This window comes from Giraffa tippelskirchi, chromosome 11 (assembly GCF_054371585.1).
Source record: "Giraffa tippelskirchi isolate mGirTip1 chromosome 11, T2T-mGirTip1v1.2.pri, whole genome shotgun sequence".
Classification (NCBI taxonomy): Eukaryota; Metazoa; Chordata; class Mammalia; order Artiodactyla; family Giraffidae; genus Giraffa; species Giraffa tippelskirchi.
In genome coordinates, this window is record NC_137285.1 from 95591732 (window position 1) to 95607302 (window position 15571).

General features: G+C 34.2%; 1 protein-coding gene across 3 annotated transcripts in view; it reads right to left on the reverse strand.

The window, feature by feature from the left end:
* RDX (radixin) overlaps window positions 1-15571 on the reverse strand; it is a 129596-nt gene that overhangs the window by 41225 nt on the left and 72800 nt on the right. For all 3 annotated transcript variants that reach the window (XR_014069230.1, XM_081543510.1, XM_081543511.1), the window contains 2 exons: window positions 14496-14738; window positions 13389-13549 (listed from right to left, as the gene is read on the reverse strand). Coding sequence is in view for 2 of the 3 variants with exons in the window: in XM_081543510.1 (XP_081399636.1) it covers window positions 13389-13549; window positions 14496-14738 (404 nt within the window). In the remaining variant the exon portion in view is untranslated. The remainder of the gene's footprint in view (window positions 1-13388; window positions 13550-14495; window positions 14739-15571) is intronic.

Here is a 15571-nt window from a genome sequence, read left to right on the forward strand (position 1 = left end):
CAAAGATGGTTGAGTATCGGGAATTTTACATGATTCAATCTAATACAACTTTTTAATTATTCTGCATGTGTGTTTCATGTTTTACCATAGAAAGAAAGCCCATTGATAAGTCTTTTTCACTATTATATTCTCAGTGATTAGTATGTACATAGTACCTGGAAGGTACCAAGCACTAAAATATTTGGGTGAATAAATGCAAGGGCTCCTCCACAGAAGTTCCTTAGTAGCTCCAGAACATACATAAAACCCATCTTAACCTGTCCTCAGGTCCCTAGAAGTAACCCAAGGGAACTTTCCTAACCCACAGCCCAAGACAGTTCTACAGTCTACCCCCTGCTCAACTCTAGAGCTGGCTTTAGTCCCAGACTTCATCCACCTCTGCTTCCATAGCTGATGCCTCTGGTTTTAGCATTGGAAATTACTCTTAAGGTACAATTTTTTCCTTAATCCATGTGTAAACCAGCCTTGAGAATACCACTGGACACCCACAGTCCATGGGGTCACGAAGAGTTGGACAGAAATTAGTGACTGAACAAATAGGTAGTTCCAGCATACCCCTTGTCTGGAGGTTCTTGGCTTAGGAATCATCTCCTCCAGTGAGCCTTCCACCAAGATTAGATGCCTTCATTCTAAGCTCCCAGAATTCATCCACCCCATTTAATAAAAATACACATAAACATATATATTAAAATATAAAAGTATATGTATAGTACATCGGATAGTAAGTGCTATATAGAAAAGTAGTTAAAAGACATAGGTAGGGAATACTGGGGAAAGTGCAATTTTAAATAGGGTGGTAAAGGGTAGGCCACGACATTGAAGCAAAATCCTGTTAAGTGATAAGGAAGTGCACTGTAAAACAATCTGGGGAAAAAGTCATTCTGGACTGAGGTAAACAGGAGCACTGGCTAGTTTAGAGGATAACAATGAAGCCAGTTGACCTCTACTCAGGGAGAACCGGAAATCAGCAGATGAGGTCTGAGAGTGACAAGCAATCAGAGCTTGGGCTCTGAATGGCCACTGAGAGGGATAGAGCTTTTACTGAGATGGAAAAGGTCTGGAGGTTTTTTGGGCCTAAGTGACAGGATCTGACTTACCTTTCTAAGGCTACTGTCTTCACAGACTCCAGAAAACCCATCAGAAGGCTCCAACAACACTACAAGCAATCCTGGTCTGTGGGATGGGGTGACAGCTGTGGAGGGTGTATGAATGGTTATTTTTTTAATGTATTTTTGAATGTTGGGCCAACAGGTTGGTGATTAGATTGGGTGTGGATTAAGAGAGGAAAAGGAGAAGAATCACATTATAGTCAAGGTTTGGGCCAGATCCACTGAAAGGAGGACGGGAGAAGCGGAAGGCTGAGGCAGAAACAAGTGGGCGGGAGGAGGAGGAAGACCTAGAATTTGGTTTGACGTGACAAGTTTGAGATGCCTATTAGATATCAAAGTGGAAATATAAGGTAAATAGACACACAGGTCTGGAGTACAAGGGAGGGGGTTCTGGCTAGAGATTTGTTTTTAGCATACAGATGGTATCTCAAGCAACAATACTGGATGAGGTCACTAACATAGCCAAGTACTGCAGACAGGGCAGGCCTGGGCCGTGGTACACTCCAACATTCAGAGGTTGAGTTTCCCTGAACCTCACTTATTCAGACACACACGTTATTTTCTAGCAGCAGACCACAAATTCTTCATGCTCTGGACAAACTATTTTATCTCTACATACTTAGCACAGGGCCTGGCACACACTCAATAAACATATGCTGAGCAATACCTTCTAAAGAGAATCACAAAGTCCTTAAAAGGCAAACAGAAGACAGAAAAAACAGAACCCATAGGACTGAGGGAGGTTCAAATACAACACTGACAGATGAACAAAAAATATTATGAAAAACAAAAACGACATAATAAATGCCTTTAATACGCCAGGCTGTAAACAAAATATTCCATGTATATTATTACAGCCAATGCTCATAGTCAGTGGTACTCCCATTTAACAGATGGAGAAACTGAGGCTCAAAACAGCTGAGTGGCTTCTGAATGTCACATATCTAGAAAGTGGCCAGGCCGTAACACAAACCCTGATGAAATTCACTACATTGTGCTGCTTCACATCTATCTATTTCAGACACTCTTTAAGTGCCAAGCAGACTGCCTGTTTATCTAACGTGATCTGGACTGATAACATCTGGATCTATGTATCTATTGTAAAAAAACAACTGTTGAAAAAGCAAGAGAATCTGGGAAAGGATCCTGTGCCCCTAAAAGGGGGATAACCATGGGCTATGAAGTCTATATGTTGACTTGACTGAGCATTTCTGAGCATGCCTGAAACCTACGCAAAAACAGAACTCAGCAGCTGGAAGAGCAATAGGAAGATGGCAAGTACTACAGATTGAGGACCTAGACTTTATGAGCCTCTCTGGTACAGCACTTAGAATTTACTGCGACTCCAAGGGAACAGGAAGAGAGGCAGACTGCAAACCACTAACATCACTGTTTTTTCCAATTAACATGAACTATCATTAGCACTTTGAAACTAACCTAGGCTGTATCACCCCCAAAATATTTGGGGTCCAAGAAAATCACTTAAGAAAAAGTCTATAGGTACAAAAGCAATATTTAATCTGAAAAGTAAAGTCTGAAATCAAAGAACATTTTCCTTAAGTCAGAAAGGAAGATCACATAAATAATAGGATGAATTAAGTTGATCTACCTCCTTAAAAACCAAAGAAAACTCTGATATTCTATAAAATACTTTTGCCTTTGCTTGGTGTCATGGTCAAGTGCTTTGTATCATTAAGTGTTTGCAATTATCTAAGTTTGCCATTTTTCACTTTAATAAAAGCAAATGAAAACTCTACACTGAGGAAATGGTGGCACTCAAAGGAAATTAAAAACCAAAAAGCTACCAAAGTACCTTTAGAAAATCCTACCCTACTGATTTGCTTTTTTTTTTTCTTTAAATAACATTTTCTGCTTATAAAATCTGAAGAAGTCAGAGGAGTTTTAAATATTGGCAGATCTTTTACCCTTTGGCCCTCAAAAGTGAAACATTAAGACCATTACAGCCATCTCACCTTTTACACATGAAATATAGAAATCCAATTTAGGAAAAGGAAAAGTGTCTACTTTTCTTACAACGGTGCTTCTATAAGCACATATTACTATTTACATTTTTAAAATGTAAAAAGTGCACCTACATCATTTGAGTAAAAAAATGAAACTTCCTGTATTTTAGGAATATCTAAATCTTTATATAAACTTACCTCATCCACACTGACTATGACACAATATCTTAAACAGGATAAAATGCAAGCAGTGTTTGTACAAGAATACATGGCAGTACTGTTCATAAAGTAAAGTATTAGTAAAAATATAAATGTTCATAAGTTAAGGGGCATTCACATAATTAAATACTGTGGCATTTTTGTACTTCTATGTAATGATTTCCAAAATACACCATCCACTGAAAGAAGCGCAAACTATGTATACAGAATGCTATACCTTATGTAAACAAGTATATAACATATGCAAGCTTCTGTATGTATAGGTAATTTCCAGGAAGCCCAAGTTGGAAAAAAATACTGGGTTGGCCAAAAGTTCATTCGGGTTTTTCCAAAACATCTCATGGAAAAATCTGAACTTTCTGTTCAACCCAAGAGTTAACTTTGGGGAGAGCGGCAAGACTAAAGGACAGAGGAAGTATGCTTAACTTTTTTGTATTACCTTATTTCTACCTACTGACTTCGGTTTCATGGTTACATATTATTTTTTAATTTTAATGATTTAACCAAGTTCTTAAAAAAATGAGACTTAGTCATAAAGTAGTTAAGTATGACCTAAAGCACCTTTACAAAGGCAACTTCAACACATGATAATACTGAAAGACAATGAAAAATGTATGTTTTTAATAGCTATAATTTTTAATACTGACTTTTCTATTTTTAAAATTTTATTTATACAGAGCTCAAAATTCTTTTAATAAAAAAAGAATCTGGCAATAATAATTTTAAGATTAAAATAATCTCCAAAAAAAAATAACAAAAAGAAAAATAAATCCTTCAATACTCCAGTTTTCTGAAGCTTAGCTGTGATACAAACTGTTGATATATATGGATATTTACAAAAATCAACACAAACAATTAACCACTGTTTGAGAAGGAAATTCTACCTGTACTGTTTGGGATAATGGATATCCTGATATTTAAAGTAAAAATATATAGTAAAAAAAAAAATGGTAAACTTAGTGGAAAGTTAAGTAAGTTACTAGCAAAAAGGTTACAAGAAAAATTGAATATTAAATTATATTTCAATACTGGCTATTCTAACGTAAACCCTTATTATTCAGTAAACTCTATTATAAGAAAACCAGATAAACAGATATTAAAGAAAATGCAATTACTTAGTGGCAGAGAATCAAGATAATATTAAGAAGCCTACTCAATGATTAATTTGTAACTCTGATGCTCCCCAGTAGCTTGGATTTTACAAATGAAGGAAAATTTCCCCAGTCTCATTAATCAAGTCAATATCATGCTTCTTTGTATACTAATCATAATAACCTCTCATTTTAACTCCTGAACATTTTATCTCAATTTTTCTTCTGATTTTTTTACTCCTTTACTCTCTATACCTTAATTTGAGTTCGTGTCTCAAGTGCCTAACTACAATTTCCTTGACAAATTCACAGGGTCAAATCTATGTCTCGTAACTCTACCAGGGCTTTGCATAAATAGCAGCTGCTCTGTAAATCACTGGAAGAATGACTGCCTCTATGAATGCATATGCATGTATGTATTAATCTTATTACTTAATGGAAGAAAATCCATGCCTCCTACTTTCCCATTCATCTTTCCTTTCATAATACCATTAAACTGAAAACCTCTTAAAATTTCTAATGCCTAAGAACTAACACATAATGGCTCAAAAATAGGTAGTGGAGAACATTTTCCTACTTCTGTACATCACATCAGTAATCTATAGAAGACATACTGGCTTTCAGTCTTCCTAATGCTTGAGAATATTCCCAAAACGTTAATGCCAACAATCTGCTGTAAAAATGAAATTACTTTTCCAATGGATGTATCTTCTATACATTTTGATTAAAAGCCTTTGATACAGCCTATGGCCCCCCTCAATTCATTATTTTCTTAAAACATCAAGTATACTGAAATGTAATGGCCCAGCACATTAAACTGTAAATGATACACATGGTTAGGTTCTGGATTCTAATTCAGGTTTTATACTGTTTGGTACTCTAGTTTTTACACAGTGAAGGTATTCTCAATGTATTTTAAGAGTACAAATAAACTGCTAAATAAAAGTGATTTGTTTGATTTTGCCCCCATCAACAGAAATATTTGTCAACTATTTTTTTTAATTTTTAAATTTTTTAGAAAATTAATCAGAGTGAAGTCCTAAGAAACTAAAATGTGTGATCATGTAGTACATTTGCAAATTATTAATGAAATAACTTAAAAGAAAGCAAACATATCATCAGATTATGATTTTCTTTTATATATATTTTGTCTTGATAGAAAGTACTCTTAAAACACAAATTAAAAAGCTGCAAACTTCTACATTTAATCTACATATCAATGATAAATCAACATATTTTAAAGTTGGGGCGGAGGGAACCATCCATCTATAACTCAGATTACCGAAAGATCATATACTTACTTTCAAAATTTTATGGCCTTAAAATTGAGAAGTATATTAAAATTGTCTGGGGAAAATAAGCAAAAATAAGGGGAAAAAAACAAACATATCATTTGGGCTTAAGCATATGAATCAAAAAAAAAGAAAGCTAAGTTGATGAGCATAATCAAATGATTCTCAACTTTAAAAAACCTTCAGAAATTTCCAAATTAATTTGATCAAAGTTGTCACAGCCAGTGAAGAATTAATTATGTATGTATACTGACATAATCTTCATTGAGTTGTGTTTTGATATACACACTCCCTTCATAATTATCTGAAAGAACTTTTTCCTCGACCCCTTAAAACCTATTTGAAAAAACCTTCAAGTTTCTTCCAGTCACAACATCATTAGAGTCATCAGAGCAGAAAGCATATCGACAGAACTGCTGTAAGCACACTTTGCAGTAAGTTTTTCAACTATAAACAATTCTTAATAATTCAAAAGTACACAGATATTAACATTTGGCCAATACATTCCAATGAAACAATGAGTCTGGAATCTAAACATCTGTATCTGATCCCAGGGAAATGCTCCAAAACAGACATTCTGATTCGGAACTATGAAACCGCTTATAAAACTAGAGTGTAATAAATACAACGACCTGTAATTAGAACTCAAAATCTAGTCTATTTGTTCTTGGGTGTTCTTAATTTCCAGCTCTCTTTTTGTCCCACCAAAGAACCCATTCTTAAAAGCTCACGGATAAAATGGAGGTCTTAACTGTCCTCAAAAGACGTTATTTGGAAAACAAGCAGAAGGAAAAACATTACCACATATAGCAAACATAAGAGCAAATTACACCTAAATGTTTCCTTTAAATACTCAAAAGGTAGTAATACCATTTCCATGACCACAGCCTTTCTGCAGGCTAATTACACTATAACCCTTTCTAGTCCATTGTACAGAGCAGCATGAATTTTCCTTTGGAGCAAAGTTCTGGCATTATTCCCTTCTGTAACTGCATTCCCAAAGGCACCAGATGTCTTCAAATCAAACTAAACCACCTCAGCAGAGGATTAAAGCCCCCTTTAATTCCTGACTCAACCTTCCCTAGCTTTACCATCCTGCAGTCAGTACACAGGAAATTATGTTTTCTTTTCCAGTTAGAACAGTCTACTTTTCATCTCTCTAGACTGTGACCACTCTACATAATCTCTCTTCTGTCTCATTAATACTTCCTTCATTAAAAGGTATTTTTTCCTCTTAAAAAAACACAAGACTAAAGCACGGGCAACAAAAGAAAAATAAACAAATTAAATTTCATAAAAATTAAAAATGCTTGTGCATCAAAGAACACTATTGCAAGAATAAAAAGGCAACTCACAGAATGGGAAAATATCTGCACTCATATATCTGGTAATAGGCCAACATCCACAACATATAAAGAACTTCTACAGTTCAACACATGAATATACATTTCAGCAAACAAGATACCAAATGGTCCATAAGCATAAGAAAAGATGTTCAACACCAGAGAGAAATGCATCATAAGGAAATTAAAATCAAAATGAGATACTACTTCATCCACTTGGATTGCTATTAGCAAAAGCAACATGAAAGGGATTTCCCTAGCTGTCCAGTGGTTAGAACTCAGCACTTTCACTGCTGTGGCCTGGGGTTCAATCCCTGGTTGGGAAATTAAGATTCCACAAGCAGAGTGGCCAAATAAAATAAAATAACAATTGTTGGTTGAGGATGTGGAGAAACTGGAACTCTTATGCATTGTCAGTGGGAATATAAAATAGTGTAGTTGCTGAGAAAGACAATATTGGCAAGTTTCTTAAAAAAATTAAACACAGAATTACCATATGATTCAGCAATTACATTCCTGGGTTATACTCAAGAACTGAAAGCAGAACTCAAACAGATATTTGTACACTAATGTACACAGCAGCACTGTTCACAACAGTCAAAATGAAGAAATAATCCAAATGTCCATTAACTAATGAATGGATAAAGGAATAGTGGTATATGTGTACAATGGAATATTACTTAGCCTTAAAAAAGAATAAAACTTTGATATGTCCTGCAATACAGATGAACCTTAAAAATATGCTAGGTGAAATAATTTAGATACAAAAGGATAAATATAGGAGTCAGTCCACTTATATGAGGTACCTAGAATTGTCAAATTCAAAAACACAGAAATTAGGATAATGATCACCAGATACTGGGAAAAGGGAGGAATGGGAAGTTAGTATTTAATGGGTACAGAGAGTCTGTTAGGGCTGATGAAAAGCTCTGGAGATGGGATAGTGGTGATATGTGGTTACACAACAATGTGAATACCCTTAACGTCACCAAACGCTTGAAAATGGTTAAAATGGTAAATCTTAACTGTATTTTAATATAATAAAGTAATGAAGATTCAGCTGAAATCTAACTCTACTAACCTTCTCAGTACTGAACACAGATTACTAATTACTATGTACTGATTGGTTGTCAATTGGGTATAAAATGAGTCTTTTTATAAAGTTAGAAAAACTTTTTAAATTAGGCACTTTGTTTTTTTTAGAGTACCTTTAAATATTGATCAGTGTCTAAAATCTGCCTTATAAAATGAAAATTAAGTCATTTATCAGAGAACAACCATACTTAAGAAACGGTACTGTGTATTCTTATTCTCTACCAGTTGCTTATTTTCCTCTATTGCTCTTCTTTATGTTGTAGTAGTCTCCTTCATCACACAGTGTATCTTTTTATCCAAATTAGCTAAAATTTAAAAGCAAATAATTACATAAATGGAATAATGGCATATACAACTAAAATGCTACATCTGAATTACATAGATTTTAAAGTATAAACAAAAGGAGAGAGAGGAAGGAGGTAGTGTTGCCCTATGAGTCTAAGACATTCATGCATTTCTAGGTCTATAAGATAAAACATCTTTTTAAGTCGCAAACAAGAGATATAATGGCATACATTATAATACAGTGCTAGAAGGCTTTGATATAATAAATCCATAATTTATCAAAAGGAATTTCCCCAAGGATTATTACATAAATCTTGGAAATTCTGATCCCATGTTACCACTAAGAAGATGGACATTTGGCTATATAGACTTAGTTAAAGATAAACTTTTAACACCAGTCAACTACTTTTAGGAGCAAACTCAATGACATGCATAATTACCAAAGCAAACCTAAATTTTAAAAATGTTCATTAAATAAAACTGAACAATTAAAACAGTAATAAATTACAAGGATGGAAGCAACTGACTAGATATAAGCACGGAGGAATCTGGGCATACAAACACCATGAATCAATAAAATGGTGTTGCCATCTTAAAAGAAATTTAGTATTATAACAGATTACTGCAAATGATCCAAGAGCTAAGATAAATATTCGAGATTTCACACTTTAAGACAGTCCAAAATGGGTCACAGTCATTCTAATCATACTTCTGTATCCTAGAACATAACAACATACTGAGTGAAAGCGTACTGACTAAATGTGCGTGTGTGCTAAGCTGCCTCAGTTCGCGGCTAGACGGAGGGCAGTTAAGAACCTGGAACTGTTTAGTAGCTAGGGAATTCCATAGCCAAACATAAGCTTGAATTTAAAGACATGCCATGGGGTAATTATCTTAGTCATAATCTTCACCCCTAAAATTCTGTAAGAAATAATAAAGAATATTTCAACTCCTAAGGCAGCATAAAAGTGAAAGTCAATCAGTCATGTTTGACTCTTTGCAACCCCATGGACTATACAGTCCATGGAATTCTCCAGATCAGAATACTGGAGTGGGTAGCTATTCCCTTCTCCAGGGGATCTTCCCAACCCAGGAATCGAACCCAGGTCTCCCGCATTGCCAGCGGATTCTTTACCAGCTAAGCCATAAGGCAAGCCCAAGAATACTGGAGTGGGTAGCCTATCACTTCTCCAGAGGATCTTCCCGACCCAGGGATGGAACTGGGGTCTCCTGAATTGCAGGCGGATTCTTTACCAACTGAGCTATCAGGGAATTCCCTAAAGCAGCATATGTAACCTCACACTAAGATGGAGACATTAAGAAATAGGTCCACTAGGAAAAAATGGGAGTTAAATTTAATTGGAAAAGCCAGGGATGAGAAGGTGACAGGCTTTAATACATGGTAGGCCAATTTTTCCTTGCTAACAGTGTAAAACATGAGGAGTCATATTGCCTTGACGGTTTATGAAGTTATGCTATCTGCTGAATCCACAGTGCTTTTAAAATGTAGTACAGTATCTGTTATTCTACATGATAAACCACACTGCACTGGAATATTTAATAAATTATCTTCTAGTTAAAAAAAAAAAAGAAGAATGAAGTACAGAATAAGAAAAGCTCAAGTTCTGTTTATTTAAAACAACAAACAAGAGAGAACTACCAGTGCAGTTCCATAGTTGATGTTTCCCCTTATTATAGACAAATATCTAAGCTCTGGGTTACTAATCTGTTCAGTAAATTAATGCTAAAGGCAATAATCCCTATACTTTAAAGTTTTAGATTTCAAAAAGACTAATTACTTTCATTATGCATGCATTCATAAAAAGGGATGCTTTGGGACCTAAAAAATCTCTTTATCTTCAATTCTAAAAATATCGCCAATCAACAGGTAGTAAGAGCTGAGACAGAAAGTAATGGTATTTTTAATCATAACATTGGAACTCTTTTCTAATGATAACCAGGAGTGAGTTCTAATCAGTCTAAGATAACTTCCTAAGTGCTAATTCTCGTTCTAAGAGAAAAATTCTACTCAGATAAAAAACAAAATCTTGTAACACAAAATTCCCCTTTCTTTTCTTTTCTAACAGGATCAGAATAAAGAGATCACTACCTGTTTTTGAGAGCAGAAATAATAAAGTGACAAATATTATTATAAACTGAGAAGACACCTGGCTTTAATTTTTCTTAGATTTATCACTTGTTTCTTTAGGAATAATCTTTATGATAATTAGTAAGAAGCACTTAGTATATAGCTCTTTAAAGAAAATTAACATTTTAACAGTGAGATTAATCAGTGACAATGAAACTGTTTCTTCCACAGGAAAACTAAACACTCACTATACAATACGAGCAATGACTGGAAATCTCATATGATATTCTATTAGGAAGAGGGCTGATCTTTAATAATTTAATTTCTCCAGAAAATTAACAATCACTATTACTTCCATACCAAAAGAGATATATAATTTTGGGGAAAGAGTAAATGTATGAGGATTTTAAACTTTTTCCTTTTCACTCATTTTAAAAATATAATAATTTACAGATTAGAGATTATAATTTGCAGGAAATATACGTAAGAAATCCATGTTAAATAACAACAGTGAACCGTGAAGGCATGAGCTTTTGTCACTTTATTGTTAATCAATGAATGTTATCCAAAATTATAGGTAATGTAATTTAATTGTACAACACAAAATTATGCTAATGGGAAAAGCCTGTTGGAATTTACCAAATACTCATTAATATATATTTTTACATTGCTGTATGAACATGTGCTTCTCAACTGCTAATAATAAAAGTTATAATTGGTTTAATGAAAACCCATATTGCAAATAGTTGTTCCTGTTTAGAAAAATTCACACAGCTTTAAAAATGGATTAAATCCATTTTAATCCTAATCTACAAATAGATTATAAACAGCAAATATAACCGGTAATTTTTCAACACTGATATCAAACTGAAGTAGGAATGGTAGTGCACACAATTCAAAATGAAGCAAATTAATAGAAATCCAAATTTTCACCTATTATGGCAATTGTTTAACGCTGTGAAGTGAACACATGCTTTAAACCATGGACAGCAGGGCTCACCATCTATTCCTCTCACGTGCTCCAAGGAGAGACACCCTCTTCCAGTGCTTTGAAGGATGTGCACAACCACTGTACAACAGTCACTGCAAGGTTACCCAGTTATCTTTCGTCCTACTAAATCCAAAAATATATTAAACGCAACCTTTCCTTTTCATAGTGTCTGCCCAGATTAATCCTTTTAAAGTCAGCAAAATCAAAAAAGCACAAGAGATACTTTCAGACACAACTTAAACCTATTGTGCATGAAAAATGTCTAACAAAATGGCAATTTGAATAGATAAATGTAAATTTGAACGCATAATACCAGATGGAAAGTAGCTGAACCACACAGAGAAAACAAGGCTTTCCTTATCTCCAAATCTAGATGTTTTACAGTAAAGAAAATGTTAGAACATGTGAATATTCAACATCTTTTAAACTGGAAAGATTTCTTTGTAAAACATTAATGAAATTAATATAATCTAATTATAATTTCTAAAATACAATTAACTAACCAAATTTAAGTATCTTGAGAGATTGAAAAAAATAAGCACAATGATTTAGAAACCAAATATGCTAAAATGATTATGTAATAATTACATCAAGAATGAAGCTACAGACATTCATCATATGCTACAAGGGCAACCTCTCTCTCACACATTCACACGTACATACACACTTCCTCAGACATACAACACCCTTCCACAAGAAAGTATACCAGTGACAGCTTACAATTTTAATACAAATCAGAGTCCCACAGTTCAGTTCAACAAAAAGGCAGTTAAAATTTAGCACTCTAAGATATTCTGAAGGAAAAAGAAATCTCAAAAATATTCCTTTATGATGGAAAGTATCTCTATGTATTATAAAACATACAGCTTACACATTTCACTGTGTTTGAACGACCAGTCACTGCAGGTATAGTAGTGAGGTAGTATTACTGTCCCCTCCTTGGGACTGATGTTTTCATATGATGCCCTTCTAGAAAGGTCCAGGGTTTTTTTTTAATGATGACAATCAATTACCAACAAATGTATAATTTCTTTTTATTAAATCTTTTTTTCTAAATCAATCTATGAAATCTTTCAGAGACAACTGTTATTTGCAGTAGTGTTTCATCAATAAACTTTCATAGGGAACCACTACCTGCTGTCTACACCTCTGTGAATCAGTGGGCAAAGAAAACCAAAGGATGACAGGAGATGAAACACCAATCAATCCAGCCGTCAAAGAGGACTGTAATTAAAAAAAAATCCAATAATGTTTTAAATTGAGATTTAAAAAATTAACCACAAGTTGTACACTACACTATTAAACTTTCTAATCCTTTTCATGATTCATAGCCATCTTCTACACAATAATCGAAGACTTTTCACCTATGCTTATTTTAATCACTGCCAATGATTAAAACATGCAGTGCTATGGTTAGAGGGCATATTAAGGTATGAAAAGTACACACTGAGAAAACGTGAATGAGAGAGAATGTGGAACTACATGTAGCTAAAATACGGAAGGAGAAGGAAAGAGTGCTCTACCTAAACACTCATTAAGTCACCATCATCCTGTAAAATGTACAAAGTGGTTAAACCATACACACGCATTTGTCAGACATGATAATTAGTGTTAATCTTCAAAAGAAAAAAAAAAAAAACGGAAAATGAAAAATGTGAAAAAGGAGGTGATGGAGCACTGTTCTTCATTCCCTGGCCCAAAAAAAAAAAAAAAAGAAAAGAAAATCAAGCATGGTATCACACTGCCTTAATGTTGAAAAGCTCCCCTTAAATGTCTTTTAGCCACCACAGTCAAACTGGTGTAAGTGCTTTGGCAAGGTGGGATGCATCCCATCACATCCGCAAAGGCCTGCTTTTCTCTGTTGGTGGTTCAGCTTATGAAGAACATGTATGCAAAATAACAGCTCTCACATTGCTTCAAACTCATCAATACGTTGCTTTGTATTGCCTTGCCGAATCTGTCGCAGAGTCTTGTACTTATCACGGCCTGCTTTAACATTCTCAGCATGAAGAACATCATTTTGTGTTTTCTTGGTTTCATCTCTGGCTTGGGCTAATTCTGAACTTAATGCCTGTTTAAAAAATAAAGAGTATTACTATTATTATTTTCTTAGATTAAAAAAAAAAAACTACGGAAAAGGTTTAAAGACAAACATACATATATAACACATCTTTGAATTTGTACTATATTAAAATTTCCTCTGTGAAATCTTTTTCTTTAAATTTTTAAGTTTGCTGTACTTTTAGTAATGGTGGGGGATAGTGGTTAGAAAGGAATACCCATGGCCTTTCATTTCTATACTCTGCAACTATGATAATTTCTGTATTACTCTAAATTTCCTTAACCTTCTCATCTAATACTTGAAATGACTTAAAAAGGTTCAATGTAGCCATTATGGTTTGTGTTACCATAAGATCTAAAATCTATACCATGAGAGAAACTTTCTCCAAAAGGATATTATTACCACTATCATCTCATTTTCCTTATTAATATTTAAAGATGTCACAATTTAAAAATTAGAGAACTTATTTTAGTAAGTTCTCCAATGGGTATAATAATACTAAAATTTACTATTTTGACCTAATTATGTACATTTAATAAGCTGATCTTTTGCCATTACAAAATCCAAACAAAAAATTTAGATTCTGTAATGTCTTACAGGTAGTCTATTAAATTATCATTGCTTTATATGTATATTGTTTAAAAACAAAATGTTTCTTAAATACAGTATTAACATTATGTTCTTTTTAACTATAATTAACTATAATTAAAAGCTATAATTAAATAATAACTTACTAATTAAGGTCTCTACAAAAGGCTAACAAACATCTGGCAACAAGGACATACAACGGAAAAAATAATATGCCTGTAGGCCAAGCACTTACAAACCAATCACAAGGCCAGCTGGAGATAAAGGCTTCCAAAAACCAAGTATTCCTTTTTAGTAAGTTTGTCTTAACAAATGGGGGAAATGCAAACTATATTTCAATGTGCATACAAAGTGCAAAGTTAACCACCTGAAGTTGCTTTTTCACGCGTTCATTTTTCTGTGTCTCTGTCACGCGCTCCTCCTCACTTCTGTGGTTCATCACCCCGTCACTTGATAAGTCAGCGCTCGCCTCAGCATTATTCTCGTCGTGCTCATCGTGTTCATTCTCTGTCGGAGGAATGACTGGTGGTGGTGGAGGCGGAGGCGGGGCAGACATCACCGTCTTTAACTCTTCTTTGGTCTTTTCCAAGTCTTCCTGGGCTGCAAAAGCCTAAACATAAAAAATAAGCTTATCAGCAACTTACTTTGAAAACCAATAATTAAAAGAATCAAGTCATCCTTTCTTTCTATATGTCAAGATAATAAAAACAAGCCCCAGTGAGAGAAGCTTATTTTCAGAATTAAAGACACCACTGTGCAAACCCTAATAAAACTATTAAGTCTAGCAAGGATTATCAATTGCTGCTAAAACTGTTGTACAAATGGTTGATGAGAAAACAGATATAGGTATAATGACAAAGAAATCCACATGTGATTACATTTTAGCAATGATAAAACATAATCAGACATGGGAAGAATAAGACTGTTATTACTCTAATCCCATAATCAATTAAAATAACTAATGGTGGGCTAATCAGATATTAAGTGTCTTCTGATATAATACACAACAGGAAATATCGAACACCACCAATTATCTGAGTGATTATATCGTGCTGGGTTGCCTGGAAAAGTCGTGCTGGGTTGCCTGGAAAAGTCCTGGTATAATTATTAACAACACTCCCTTTCACTCGCAAAAGTGTTCCAGTTTGGATGATAAATTACATGAAAGTTTCACTTATGAGGCGTCATAGCCAGAAACTTTTAACTTGAATCCTTCAAGCTTTTAGATTTATCTTTCAGCTTACAAGAACAGTGAAGGAAAAAAGACAAGCTGAATGACACCATAAGGAAACTAGAAAAATACAGAAGGAAGGACAATCTGCAGATCCTTTTAATAAACCAGTATCATAAAAAGAAGAACTGTCCTACTAAAAGAGACAGAGCAAACAGATGCAATGCAAAGTCCTTTGGACACTGGCTTGGCAAATTAGCTGTAATAGACTT